The following is a 15,565-nucleotide window of genomic DNA, read 5'->3' on the forward strand; positions in this document are numbered from 1 at the left end:
AATTTGTGGCATGCAAGTCTTTAAATTCGAAACTACTTTTCAGAATTTTGTTTGCCTTTTTATTCTTTTCTCTTTTGTAGCTTAATATTTACACTTTTGTTTAAAGTTTCAAACATATTTGGTTAAAGGAGGAAAAAAATATACAAATTGTTAATGAATGACTAGTATTACACGATAATTTTAATCATATGATTTATATGCATGCCACTAAATATATGTCAACTGTGATAGGACTTCATCTCAACAGTATGCCTTGTTAAAATGTATGTGACACTAGCTAGTATGAGTTTACGAAAGACGTTCAAAAAGCATATAATTCATAGCAAATTAAAGAACGTCAATTCATAATAAGGGACATTTCGGTGGTACCTAGATAGTCTAGTGGTAATTCCACACCACTTCCTGTGTGGAGGTCGTGGGTTCAATCCCCACTGCAGCAAAGCTGTCTTAAAAAAAAAAATAATAATAAGGGACATTTCGTTTATGTAGAACTAAATTAAGGCCCATTTCCAATTTCTTACTTTTTTAAAAAATTTATCAAACTACGATTAGTAAAAAAAATTCTTTTACTCGATGGGCTGAGCGGGAAAAAGAGAAAGAAAGAGTAAAAAGAAGATATTTTATTGGGGAAGATGATATGTTGGTAATTAGTATGTGAGTATAATAAGTAGAATTTTGTGTATCTCTCATTTGACTTTTTTTTTTGCTAGTCCTAGTTTGCTAAATTTAATTATTATATGCTATTTATGCCATTGATAAAGCCAAACAAAATTAAATCAACGTAAAAATATATCTGATTATGTAATAATCTCAAATGATCTCCTCTACGCTTGATTTTGCTTATTTTACTTATTTTTTGTGATTTTTGGAGCAAACACGTCAAGAAAGCTTCCTCTAGTACTTGTACCTTTTTTTGACTACTTTTATTTTGATGTCATCGCAGCAAGGAAACAAATATTGTTTGATCTTTGACGGGAGTGCTGAGCACTTTTTTTTCTTCATCCCTTCACCTTTTCCTCTTTTCACGTGCTTTACTTTTGTACTCCCAAAAAAAAAAATTCTTGCAAAAGATAAACACGTGTCGAGTATTAAATGGATAATTTCATCAACATTACATCTATTTAGTATGATAAAACACTAATTATATGGGCGGTTCCCACTCCAAAATCTGACACTGCACTATGTAACATCAATGTTGTAAATCAACAATGCAACATTAAAATATTTGACATATATTATGATATAATATTTCGGTAGGGATTGAATTCATAACCCATATTTTAAAAGTGGTGTGAAATTTACCAATAGATCAAACTAGGTATCACACAAATTTTCGTTTTATTGTAATAGTTTATTTTATTCAAAGGTTCGTTATAATTAATTAATAGAATTACTTTGATTTCAAGAAAAATAATTCAGTATAGATAGAAAAATTAAATTTTAAATAATAAATATATAGACATAAAAAAAATTAATAAATGAAAAGCTAGATTTATGACTCATTTATACCACTTACGTTGATATTTTAATCTGATTATCTAATTATTAAGAAATATATATAATAATTATCTAATTACGTTTGAGTTTTGCCTATATATCTTTAATATCAAGATAACTGAGCTATAATTTTAAGGGACGGTCTATATTGAATTACTTAGAATAGACTTTCTGAAATAAATAAATTAACAATATAAAACAATGTACACATATATAGCGCATATAGATATTGATAATATAGTCGTAGACTTACTAGGAATTAGTCAATTAAGACTTAAAGTCTCTAAAACAGTACTCTATTTTTACTGCAAGTTTTTTACTACCATAAAATTATCACAATAAATTGACTATTTATGGTCACAGCAACATAATCCTACAAATTATAGCTATGTGACCAAATAGCATAAATTCTTATTTACCAATACGAAATGTTGGATAAAATTTTATGGACCCCTTAAACACACGCTCGTTAATTTTGATCGCATATTTCCATATATAACATAATTTCCGAGATGTACGGGAAGTATAATGAAAGTTCTTTGCAACGTTCTTTAAGCTGCATGGCTATTTTTTGAAGCAGAGAATTTTTTATTTATTTTGCATGGCTATAAGCTTAGCCCCTATTATATATCGACACGTTTCTACTAAAAATGTCCGGAAGAAATAACTATGGTAGAAAGCTTTTCTTTATCTCTAATAAAGCCTGGCATAGGCTGCAACGAATCTTGCAAGCATTTTTGTTTTTGTTTTTTCTTCAACAGTTGTAGAAATCTTGCAAGCTGAGCCCAGTCAAATAAATATCTAACTGTGACCGAAGCAATAATGTGATGTTGCAGTCTTTATGTTCTGTTGCAGTCTTTAAGTGGCAATAAAAAAAATTGCTTACATATACAGTTGTGATGGATGGTGTCGATATGCCATTGGTAAAAAAAAAAAACGAACTTTATATATATATATATATATTTTGCTAAAATACAAATATTATTTCTACTATTTAATTTTTGAAAGTTAAAATAGATTATTAGTTTAGTTATCTCTAATTATAAATCTAATTAAAATATATTCACTTCAATTATTTAATATAAATTGTTTATGATAATAATCCTTTAATATCTAGTGTAATTCTTACACAAAATTTGGAAAATACTGTTTATTTGGTCTAAAAAAATTCCCAAAAATAAAAATTTGTGTTTTCATTCAAGAACCTCAATTCTACTTATAGAATTAGAGTTCTCATTCTTGCAACTTCGCCATTAGGAAAATACTGTTTATTGCATTAGTATCTATGTTTAGTCTTTTCTCGACTTTTTCAGTGCTCGACATTTTTTAGAGCGACTTTTGTGAATAAGATTAATTAATACGACATAAAATCCCACAAAACCAACCCATGTACTGAAAAAGAGAACAACTTCACAAAAGCAACTAATATAAATGCCATTGGCATGTCACAAAACTCCCAGGTACGGAACAAAAACGACTAAACGAGCGATACCATATTTAAAAGAAAAAAAAAATCTAAGGATGAGAACCAAAACAAATACCACAGAGAAAAGTTTTTAAGTAAAAAAATAAAAATAAAAAATAAAAAAAAGGTCTCAAGTGGCAACCAAATTCGGACGACCCCGCAAAACTCTGTCGTTGTCGTTTGTGGTACTGTTATTGCACCTTCCGTACTTCTCAAGCTTCCTATTTACAACTTGATCTCCTTCTCCTTCCGTATTGTGATATCAGTAGGCCATTTAAGTCTAGTATTGTGATATTTTCCCTATTGGGAGACCAAATACATGTAGTTCTGCAAGTCTCGTTCATTTGAAGCTTTACTTCAGCTCATATTTTTAGACTCAAAACGTTTTATTGAATAGCTTATGGACCATATCTGATACACAGGTTTTATGGTTATACAACATTTCAATATCGATGACTATTCAACAGCTAAATATATATACGTGTGTGACTAGATATAAATTTTAGAAGTAAATTTGTGGCATGCAAGTCTTTAAATTCGAAACTACTTTTCAGAATTTTGTTTGCCTTTTTATTCTTTTCTCTTTTGTAGCTTAATATTTACACTTTTGTTTAAAGTTTCAAACATATTTGGTTAAAGGAGGAAAAAAATATACAAATTGTTAATGAATGACTAGTATTACACGATAATTTTAATCATATGATTTATATGCATGCCACTAAATATATGTCAACTGTGATAGGACTTCATCTCAACAGTATGCCTTGTTAAAATGTATGTGACACTAGCTAGTATGAGTTTACGAAAGACGTTCAAAAAGCATATAATTCATAGCAAATTAAAGAACGTCAATTCATAATAAGGGACATTTCGGTGGTACCTAGATAGTCTAGTGGTAATTCCACACCACTTCCTGTGTGGAGGTCGTGGGTTCAATCCCCACTGCAGCAAAGCTGTCTTAAAAAAAAAAATAATAATAAGGGACATTTCGTTTATGTAGAACTAAATTAAGGCCCATTTCCAATTTCTTACTTTTTTAAAAAATTTATCAAACTACGATTAGTAAAAAAAATTCTTTTACTCGATGGGCTGAGCGGGAAAAAGAGAAAGAAAGAGTAAAAAGAAGATATTTTATTGGGGAAGATGATATGTTGGTAATTAGTATGTGAGTATAATAAGTAGAATTTTGTGTATCTCTCATTTGACTTTTTTTTTTGCTAGTCCTAGTTTGCTAAATTTAATTATTATATGCTATTTATGCCATTGATAAAGCCAAACAAAATTAAATCAACGTAAAAATATATCTGATTATGTAATAATCTCAAATGATCTCCTCTACGCTTGATTTTGCTTATTTTACTTATTTTTTGTGATTTTTGGAGCAAACACGTCAAGAAAGCTTCCTCTAGTACTTGTACCTTTTTTTGACTACTTTTATTTTGATGTCATCGCAGCAAGGAAACAAATATTGTTTGATCTTTGACGGGAGTGCTGAGCACTTTTTTTTCTTCATCCCTTCACCTTTTCCTCTTTTCACGTGCTTTACTTTTGTACTCCCAAAAAAAAAAATTCTTGCAAAAGATAAACACGTGTCGAGTATTAAATGGATAATTTCATCAACATTACATCTATTTAGTATGATAAAACACTAATTATATGGGCGGTTCCCACTCCAAAATCTGACACTGCACTATGTAACATCAATGTTGTAAATCAACAATGCAACATTAAAATATTTGACATATATTATGATATAATATTTCGGTAGGGATTGAATTCATAACCCATATTTTAAAAGTGGTGTGAAATTTACCAATAGATCAAACTAGGTATCACACAAATTTTCGTTTTATTGTAATAGTTTATTTTATTCAAAGGTTCGTTATAATTAATTAATAGAATTACTTTGATTTCAAGAAAAATAATTCAGTATAGATAGAAAAATTAAATTTTAAATAATAAATATATAGACATAAAAAAAATTAATAAATGAAAAGCTAGATTTATGACTCATTTATACCACTTACGTTGATATTTTAATCTGATTATCTAATTATTAAGAAATATATATAATAATTATCTAATTACGTTTGAGTTTTGCCTATATATCTTTAATATCAAGATAACTGAGCTATAACTTTAAGGGACGGTCTATATTGAATTACTTAGAATAGACTTTCTGAAATAAATAAATTAACAATATAAAACAATGTACACATATATAGCGCATATAGATATTGATAATATAGTCGTAGACTTACTAGGAATTAGTCAATTAAGACTTAAAGTCTCTAAAACAGTACTCTATTTTTACTGCAAGTTTTTTACTACCATAAAATTATCACAATAAATTGACTATTTATGGTCACAGCAACATAATCCTACAAATTATAGCTATGTGACCAAATAGCATAAATTCTTATTTACCAATACGAAATGTTGGATAAAATTTTATGGACCCCTTAAACACACGCTCGTTAATTTTGATCGCATATTTCCATATATAACATAATTTCCGAGATGTACGGGAAGTATAATGAAAGTTCTTTGCAACGTTCTTTAAGCTGCATGGCTATTTTTTGAAGCAGAGAATTTTTTATTTATTTTGCATGGCTATAAGCTTAGCCCCTATTATATATCGACACGTTTCTACTAAAAATGTCCGGAAGAAATAACTATGGTAGAAAGCTTTTCTTTATCTCTAATAAAGCCTGGCATAGGCTGCAACGAATCTTGCAAGCATTTTTGTTTTTGTTTTTTCTTCAACAGTTGTAGAAATCTTGCAAGCTGAGCCCAGTCAAATAAATATCTAACTGTGACCGAAGCAATAATGTGATGTTGCAGTCTTTATGTTCTGTTGCAGTCTTTAAGTGGCAATAAAAAAAATTGCTTACATATACAGTTGTGATGGATGGTGTCGATATGCCATTGGTAAAAAAAAAAAACGAACTTTATATATATATATATATATTTTGCTAAAATACAAATATTATTTCTACTATTTAATTTTTGAAAGTTAAAATAGATTATTAGTTTAGTTATCTCTAATTATAAATCTAATTAAAATATATTCACTTCAATTATTTAATATAAATTGTTTATGATAATAATCCTTTAATATCTAGTGTAATTCTTACACAAAATTTGGAAAATACTGTTTATTTGGTCTAAAAAAATTCCCAAAAATAAAAATTTGTGTTTTCATTCAAGAACCTCAATTCTACTTATAGAATTAGAGTTCTCATTCTTGCAACTTCGCCATTAGGAAAATACTGTTTATTGCATTAGTATCTATGTTTAGTCTTTTCTCGACTTTTTCAGTGCTCGACATTTTTTAGAGCGACTTTTGTGAATAAGATTAATTAATACGACATAAAATCCCACAAAACCAACCCATGTACTGAAAAAGAGAACAACTTCACAAAAGCAACTAATATAAATGCCATTGGCATGTCACAAAACTCCCAGGTACGGAACAAAAACGACTAAACGAGCGATACCATATTTAAAAGAAAAAAAAAATCTAAGGATGAGAACCAAAACAAATACCACAGAGAAAAGTTTTTAGGTAAAAAAATAAAAATAAAAAATAAAAAAAAGGTCTCAAGTGGCAACCAAATTCGGACGACCCCGCAAAACTCTGTCGTTGTCGTTTGTGGTACTGTTATTGCACCTTCCGTACTTCTCAAGCTTCCTATTTACAACTTGATCTCCTTCTCCTTCCGTATTGTGATATCAGTAGGCCATTTAAGTCTAGTATTGTGATATTTTCCCTATTGGGAGACCAAATACATGTAGTTCTGCAAGTCTCGTTCATTTGAAGCTTTACTTCAGCTCATATTTTTAGACTCAAAACGTTTTATTGAATAGCTTATGGACCATATCTGATACACAGGTTTTATGGTTATACAACATTTCAATATCGATGACTATTCAACAGCTAAATATATATACGTGTGTGACTAGATATAAATTTTAGAAGTAAATTTGTGGCATGCAAGTCTTTAAATTCGAAACTACTTTTCAGAATTTTGTTTGCCTTTTTATTCTTTTCTCTTTTGTAGCTTAATATTTACACTTTTGTTTAAAGTTTCAAACATATTTGGTTAAAGGAGGAAAAAAATATACAAATTGTTAATGAATGACTAGTATTACACGATAATTTTAATCATATGATTTATATGCATGCCACTAAATATATGTCAACTGTGATAGGACTTCATCTCAACAGTATGCCTTGTTAAAATGTATGTGACACTAGCTAGTATGAGTTTACGAAAGACGTTCAAAAAGCATATAATTCATAGCAAATTAAAGAACGTCAATTCATAATAAGGGACATTTCGGTGGTACCTAGATAGTCTAGTGGTAATTCCACACCACTTCCTGTGTGGAGGTCGTGGGTTCAATCCCCACTGCAGCAAAGCTGTCTTAAAAAAAAAAATAATAATAAGGGACATTTCGTTTATGTAGAACTAAATTAAGGCCCATTTCCAATTTCTTACTTTTTTAAAAAATTTATCAAACTACGATTAGTAAAAAAAATTCTTTTACTCGATGGGCTGAGCGGGAAAAAGAGAAAGAAAGAGTAAAAAGAAGATATTTTATTGGGGAAGATGATATGTTGGTAATTAGTATGTGAGTATAATAAGTAGAATTTTGTGTATCTCTCATTTGACTTTTTTTTTTGCTAGTCCTAGTTTGCTAAATTTAATTATTATATGCTATTTATGCCATTGATAAAGCCAAACAAAATTAAATCAACGTAAAAATATATCTGATTATGTAATAATCTCAAATGATCTCCTCTACGCTTGATTTTGCTTATTTTACTTATTTTTTGTGATTTTTGGAGCAAACACGTCAAGAAAGCTTCCTCTAGTACTTGTACCTTTTTTTGACTACTTTTATTTTGATGTCATCGCAGCAAGGAAACAAATATTGTTTGATCTTTGACGGGAGTGCTGAGCACTTTTTTTTCTTCATCCCTTCACCTTTTCCTCTTTTCACGTGCTTTACTTTTGTACTCCCAAAAAAAAAAATTCTTGCAAAAGATAAACACGTGTCGAGTATTAAATGGATAATTTCATCAACATTACATCTATTTAGTATGATAAAACACTAATTATATGGGCGGTTCCCACTCCAAAATCTGACACTGCACTATGTAACATCAATGTTGTAAATCAACAATGCAACATTAAAATATTTGACATATATTATGATATAATATTTCGGTAGGGATTGAATTCATAACCCATATTTTAAAAGTGGTGTGAAATTTACCAATAGATCAAACTAGGTATCACACAAATTTTCGTTTTATTGTAATAGTTTATTTTATTCAAAGGTTCGTTATAATTAATTAATAGAATTACTTTGATTTCAAGAAAAATAATTCAGTATAGATAGAAAAATTAAATTTTAAATAATAAATATATAGACATAAAAAAAATTAATAAATGAAAAGCTAGATTTATGACTCATTTATACCACTTACGTTGATATTTTAATCTGATTATCTAATTATTAAGAAATATATATAATAATTATCTAATTACGTTTGAGTTTTGCCTATATATCTTTAATATCAAGATAACTGAGCTATAATTTTAAGGGACGGTCTATATTGAATTACTTAGAATAGACTTTCTGAAATAAATAAATTAACAATATAAAACAATGTACACATATATAGCGCATATAGATATTGATAATATAGTCGTAGACTTACTAGGAATTAGTCAATTAAGACTTAAAGTCTCTAAAACAGTACTCTATTTTTACTGCAAGTTTTTTACTACCATAAAATTATCACAATAAATTGACTATTTATGGTCACAGCAACATAATCCTACAAATTATAGCTATGTGACCAAATAGCATAAATTCTTATTTACCAATACGAAATGTTGGATAAAATTTTATGGACCCCTTAAACACACGCTCGTTAATTTTGATCGCATATTTCCATATATAACATAATTTCCGAGATGTGCATGGTTTTGTAGGGTCGTATCGTACGGGAAGTATAATGAAAGTTCTTTGCAACGTTCTTTAAGCTGCATGGCTATTTTTTGAAGCAGAGAATTTTTTATTTATTTTGCATGGCTATAAGCTTAGCCCCTATTATATATCGACACGTTTCTACTAAAAATGTCCGGAAGAAATAACTATGGTAGAAAGCTTTTCTTTATCTCTAATAAAGCCTGGCATAGGCTGCAACGAATCTTGCAAGCATTTTTGTTTTTGTTTTTTCTTCAACAGTTGTAGAAATCTTGCAAGCTGAGCCCAGTCAAATAAATCTCTCACTGTGACCGAGCTAGTTAGGTATCTGCAATAGATTGTACAAGCACGTCGGTGGTGTCAAATCATGTTTGTCTTTGTGTTGGAGTTATTGTTGGTTTTTTTTTTTGGCAGAAATATATGATTATAATTCCGTTGTCTTGTGTTGGATACTTGGATATGGGCTCCAAAATTATTATATTTATATATAATATATTTAATTACTATATCGCCACTATAACTGTAAGTATTGAGATTATTCCTTGATTTCTGCGATAAACCACTATTTTAAGTTATTTTATAAAATATTAATAAATTGATATAAAAGTTTCATAGTTGACTTGTTTTCATTCACGCCCCTTCATTTTATGTGCTGTAATCGGACGAGTATATATTTCTTATTAGGGGCGTATATTTCTAAAATCTCTCCAAGTTCGAACATCTTGGGTAGCAGAATATGCCTTAAGGAATAGATAGTACGCTCGCTTGTGTAATAATGAAAAAAATATATATATGTACACTTGCATTTGCATGTATTGCGAGCTATTAGTCCTTTCCGCAACTTTTTTTTCTTCTTTCTTTTGTTTGTTGTTCAAAGTTCTTTCCACTATTTGAAACTGATAGTCCCCTTTTTTTGTTTATCCTTTAATTTTATGATGTAAAAAATAAGGACGTTTTGAGTGACGTCTCTTTTAGCAAAGCCAATAGCAATAATTATTTGATATAGCTCCTTGGAAAAAAGAAGGTTCATATGTCAAGTATCATTTGGTAAATCTTAATTAAAAAAAAAAGTTAATTAAGATTCTTAGTTATTACAGACACGTAAAACAGTTACGATTTAGCCTTCACTAATGAAACATGGCGATGAAAGTATAATAAGCACACAAGAGTTCCTTTTAATAAACGCGTTTTTGGTTTTATAACATGTTCAGTCACTTGAATTATGTTGATCTTTACGTCCATAAAGTCTCTAGTTCCACAACTGGACATCGAACATCACCAACATATGCTTTTTGTCCTTGAATGAAAAGGTTGGCAATATTGCTTATGTAACTCGACCCAAATTGGCACTTGGTGGTACGGATATATATACTCCTGAATTTGGTGGTAGTTGTTCAAGTAGGACGTGAAATAATATTGTGCTTATTGGTTCAATTGAAGACACTCATTCAGTCGATCACATGGATGAAGTCAGTGCATTTTTTTTTTCTTTTGCACCACCCAGCTCCTCCTTTAGTCGCCTCTCAATAATTAGAAAAGAATCATTTGAAATAAATATAAATGGTATCATTTTTTTTTTTTAGAAATATCTAAATGGTATCCGAGAGAGAGGTAATTATACAACTTCCGAATATATCTTTTTTTCATATATATTGTTAAAGATAGTTGCTTAATCTAGACAATCTAAAATATAATTAGATATATCAAATTTAGTTAAAATGTTAAACCAAATCTGACTATTAGAAAAATAATAAATATTTTGGTGTTTAAAGACAACCCCACTAAAAATAGTGAAAATGAATAAAAGTGTTAAAAGATATTGTAAGCTAATAACAGCTAGAATATTCTCTTTAATATATCTGCTTTCGTGACAAATCCAAGTTTCTTCATGGTTTTGCGTCAATATAGCAATCAATTATTACACGATCATATATTTGCATGTGAGATCTCAAATTTTGAGTATTTACTTCACTAAATTGAATACAATTTTTCCATACCCTAATATTATTTAAAGATAGTCAAATAACTTTTACGCTCAATTAAAATTATGCTTTATAAAAATATGAAAATCATAGTCTAGTTCATGCATAAATAAAATGGCGTACACATCTTGTTTTAATTAAGACTATTTTTTAAATTATTAGATAATTAGACTAAAATTTTAACGTAATTGTCTAAATAAGTAATATGTGTAGCTCTTGTTGTTACTCTAGTGTTGTATGTGTTTATGATCCTTTCACGGGGTGAATTATGTGTTTGATATTAATCCTTACAAGGATCTAGAATTAGGCCACAAAATCATACCAGTACAGATCCTTTCACGGGTGAAAGTGAAACAACAAAAACTAATATTATATGTTTTATCTCTTTAGCTAACTTTTATTTTAACAGCTTTCTGCTGTAATAAATAAACCTTCCATGCCATGCTATCGGGTGTTTTCTTTTCAAAATGTACTATAGTCCTTAACAACATTCCAAGGGCTTTCCCATATGCCATGTGAATTATGTGTCTGAAGTAGTGACATAATAAAAAAAAGCTGATTGAGTCTGATGTAGCTGGGTGTGCTGAAAAAAAAAACACGATCATAATATATTATGTGTTTATGATCCTTTCACGGGGTGAATTATGTGTTTGATATTAATCCTTACAAGGATCTAGAATTAGGCCACAAGATCAAACCAGTACAGATCCTTTCACGGGTGAAAGTGAAACAACAAAAACTAATATTATATGTTTTATCTCTTTAGATAACTTTTTTTTAACAGCTTTGTGCTGTAATAAATAAACCTTCCATGCCATGCTATCGGGTGTTTTCTTTTCAAAATGTACTATTGTCCTTAACAACATTCCAAGGGCTTTCCCATATGCCATGTGAATTATGTGTCTGAAGTAGTGACATAATAATAAAAAAAGCTGATTGAGTCTGATGTAGCTGGGTGGGCTGAAAAAAAAAAACACAATCATAAAATAACCGTAGCTTTCCAAAAATAAAAGTTATTAAATAAGTTATCTAATTTTTTTTATTAAATAAGACAATAGTCGATAATACATGAAATGTCTCATTTTAATTATGGAAAATAATAGTCGACATGATTGTGGAGAAGATTTAGATGTCTATTGCACATTTGAGCGACTTGTGTAATAGGCTAAAAGATATGTCAAAGGTCTTAGTAGCCCCAATAATTTAATCAGGAAAATCAAAATCAAAGAGAAATTTATATATATTGCAAACTAAAAATTCAAAACATGGTTAAAATTTATTATTATTCTATTAATATTTCTTTCTTTAATAAAGGGACGTAGGTTACATCACTCACGCATATATAGTATATATAACAAAAACAATCATATGTCTGCTCGAACGTCACTATAAATTCTATTATTATAAGTGCGAGTAGATGTTGATGTATATATGTATGCATATATATATGCTACTTTTATGCACTTTAAGAGGACTACAATAATTAGAAAAAGAAAAAGGATACAATATATACCAAAGTGCATTAGATTTTTCTTCATAAATTTATTATTCCATTCCAAAAATACATAGATAAAATAAATCAGAAACGCTGCAAAAGTATCTGGTTCCGCCTGATCTCTCTGCTTGATTTTGTGGTTCGAAAATAAACGAGTCATGTACTTGCTTCTCTCACCTTAACCTTTTTTTTTTTTTTTTCTTTTAATTTCATTTTTTTTTAATTTTGGGGTCAATTAAGATTCTCCGACTAAATTTTACCTTCCTGAAAATCGTGTATAAATACACCCCAAATCTCATCACTATTTCCCACACCCAAACCACAGTCTCTTATCTCAAATATTTGTTCTCTTATTTTTTTCTCAAATAAAAAAAAATGGAAACAAGCTCTATGACCAAGCAAAGCTTTAGCTCATCTTGGACCGAGAAACAGAACAAGCTGTTTGAGACGGCTTTGGCGTTGTACGACAAGGACACGCCGGACAGGTGGCAGAATGTGGCCAAGGCCGTCGGCGGCGGAAAAACCGCCAATGAGGTCCGCCGTCACTACCAGATCCTCATCGTGGATCTTCTCCAAATCGAGTCCGATCGTATTCCCATCCCTAATTACAGGTCTTCTGGCCACGACGAAGAAGACAGGTAGTTACATTACATATATTGATTATTTTATATTAAAATTACTAGTTTTTGTCTTTTCATGCATGCATGCATAACACTACTAAATACTAATAAGGCATCGTAGAGCTATAGCAGAATATATATATATATATATATATATATATATCATCACCGAGTATACTAAAAAGAGTGATGAGTGAATATGTTATGTAAAATAATATATTAAAATAACGAATTCTATTTCCCCGTGGGACCTGCTCTTACGTGATTGACCTGTTCAAACTTCAAACTATTCAATCCAATATATATATATATATATATATATATATATATATATATATATATATATATATATATATATAAGAGAGAAAAAGTGGGTAGCTAAAGTCATTGGTGATCGCTTGCTCACGTGGTCCAAAATATTAAAAGGTGGAGAGTTTTCTAGCTTTATAATGGTTTATTATTTTTTGTATAAACTATATAAACTTCAAACGCTAGTTTAATAGGGGAAAGACTAGTGGACAAAAAAAGCGCAATATATTTGTTTTTCTTAGTTTTTTTGCAATTCGATCAAGTGAAATAAGACTTGGGTTCTCTTCTTCTTTTTTTTTTTTTTTTTTGGCTAGAAAACTTGGGTTCTCTTCTCTTAAGCCTTATTAATGTTCTGAGTCATAAAAGCTGAACAATCCATTCATCTTCTTATCATGTTTCCTAATCCTAGAGAAATTGCACATGCATGACGTGTACTATTCCAATTTGATATTTTGATATCTAGTACCTATCACCACCGGCCAAATTAACAAAGAAAAAGAATGTGGGAGATATACAAAATCATTATGTTTGAATATGATGTTTGTAAATATCATTTTTTTCCGTGCCTATAAAGGCTTCTGACATACATTGCATTATTTTGTATTATTGTGCTCCAAAGTGAGGTACTACTACAATTACTACTACTACTATTATTCTTATTATTATTACATCTAAAGAAATATATGTCCATATGTATCCAAGGGTACAAATAGTTTTTTATTTTTATTTTTGGTAAATTTTTCTGTCGTATTTATTGCAAACGGCTTCTAATTTTCTCATGCAATTATTTCTTATAGCTTACTTTTAAATGATTATTATTTTTCCTTAAATTCAGGCTTACAAAATTTCTCAAGCTTTAGTGAGGAACTCCAAGCCAAAGCCATCTATCAGCGGCAATTGCGAAGAAGTTGTGTGAAAGATTCGCTCATTATCTCTCCTTTTTCATATCGTTTATATATATTTTTATCTATAGTTTAAGTGACGTAATCACTTTGTTGCACCAAATATCTTCTCCTTAGTATTATAATTGAGCTACGGCATTATGCCTAGATGAATCTGGAAATATTCTGTATTTCTATATATCTCTCTTTTATGAGTACTATAAACGATTGTACTACTTTAATGTCAATCTTATGGGATCATTTAAGATCTTTATATATTCTAATCTATCTAAATATATTTCCCTCAATCTCAATGATTCAACCTAAGATGAAGTGTTGTACGATTATGAGAATTATACATCCATTCCAGATCTTAAATGCTCTTAATTAGCTACAATTTATTTAAATAATTATATTTTCTAATAACGCAACTTACGAATTTACAAATTATACTTGCCAATTTTATTAAGAATATTGCCCTTAATTATAGATGAGCCATTAAAAAGCTTAGGCAATAAAAATATGTAGATATAGAAAAAGGTTTGTACGGGATGTTCACTCACATGGATAATTAATCAGTTGTACTTCGTAATATATTATAGGTATTTTACACTTTTAATAAAATACATGCCATTGAACTAAATAATTTAATTGTGAACTTCATTAGATAATTTTGCATATAAAAAATTGCATGCATGTAAATTTCAAAAAAAATTATTACAATGTAAAAACTATATTCAAAGTTTTAGAGCACGTAAAAAATTATTAAAAAAAAACATAAACAAGTTTATCGTAATAACGAGTAATTATATAAAATAATGAATAATAATCTTTAGAAAGTTTCTAATGGCCCATAAAACTAAGGCCCATCCAACTGAACACACCACTTCAGCCTAGTACGTAGGAAGAATATTGGCCCAAAGTATTGGTGTCATTAATGCCAAGCCCAAAAAATCACAACGGTTGATCTTATGCAAATGCCATTTCCGGATATTTCATCACGGATATTCAATAAACGACTTATTTTGAAGATGGTATTTCTTAGAATTGCACAACAATTAATATATAGCCATAATTTACATAATTTTAAATAACTAGCCGATCTGAATTATTTAGGCAATTTTTATTTGAAAAAATTACTTTTATATCCTTCTATTTTTTTCGTTTTTTTTTTTTTTCAATTTTAGTCTGAAAAAATAGTTGACTTTCTGTTTTTATTATTAATCAATACTCGCAAATTTTATAAGGTATAGGCAGATTAGTTTATATCCTCAATAAATTCTTTTTAAATTTCGCATAAAACTTGCTTA

At 29.2% G+C, this 15,565-nt stretch overlaps 1 protein-coding gene across 1 annotated transcript; it reads left to right on the top strand.

Moving 5' to 3' along the window:
* Positions 1-12,772: 12,772 nt before the first annotated feature.
* On the top strand, positions 12,773-14,325 carry LOC149388651 (protein RADIALIS-like 3). The gene is made up of 2 exons (XM_089623914.1): positions 12,773-13,083; positions 14,210-14,325. The coding sequence occupies exons 1-2, from the start codon at positions 12,821-12,823 to the stop codon at positions 14,232-14,234; spliced, it is 288 nt and encodes a 95-aa protein (XP_089480040.1). The 5' UTR covers positions 12,773-12,820; the 3' UTR covers positions 14,235-14,325.
* The last annotated feature ends 1,240 nt before the right edge of the window (positions 14,326-15,565 follow it).

Source organism: Urtica dioica, chromosome 8 (assembly GCF_054948205.1).
Source record: "Urtica dioica subsp. dioica isolate 48M chromosome 8, U.dioica_male_clone48M_v1_H2, whole genome shotgun sequence".
NCBI lineage: Eukaryota > Viridiplantae > Streptophyta > Magnoliopsida > Rosales > Urticaceae > Urtica > Urtica dioica.

Excerpts from the sequence above, each read along its gene's own strand:
- LOC149388651 (XM_089623914.1), top strand. The coding sequence starts at position 12,821 with ATGGAAACAAGCTCTATGACCAAGCAAAGCTTTAGCTCATCTTGGACC. Across the intron at positions 13,084-14,209 it reads GGCCACGACGAAGAAGACAG|GCTTACAAAATTTCTCAAGC; the intron begins GTAGTTACATTA and ends CCTTAAATTCAG.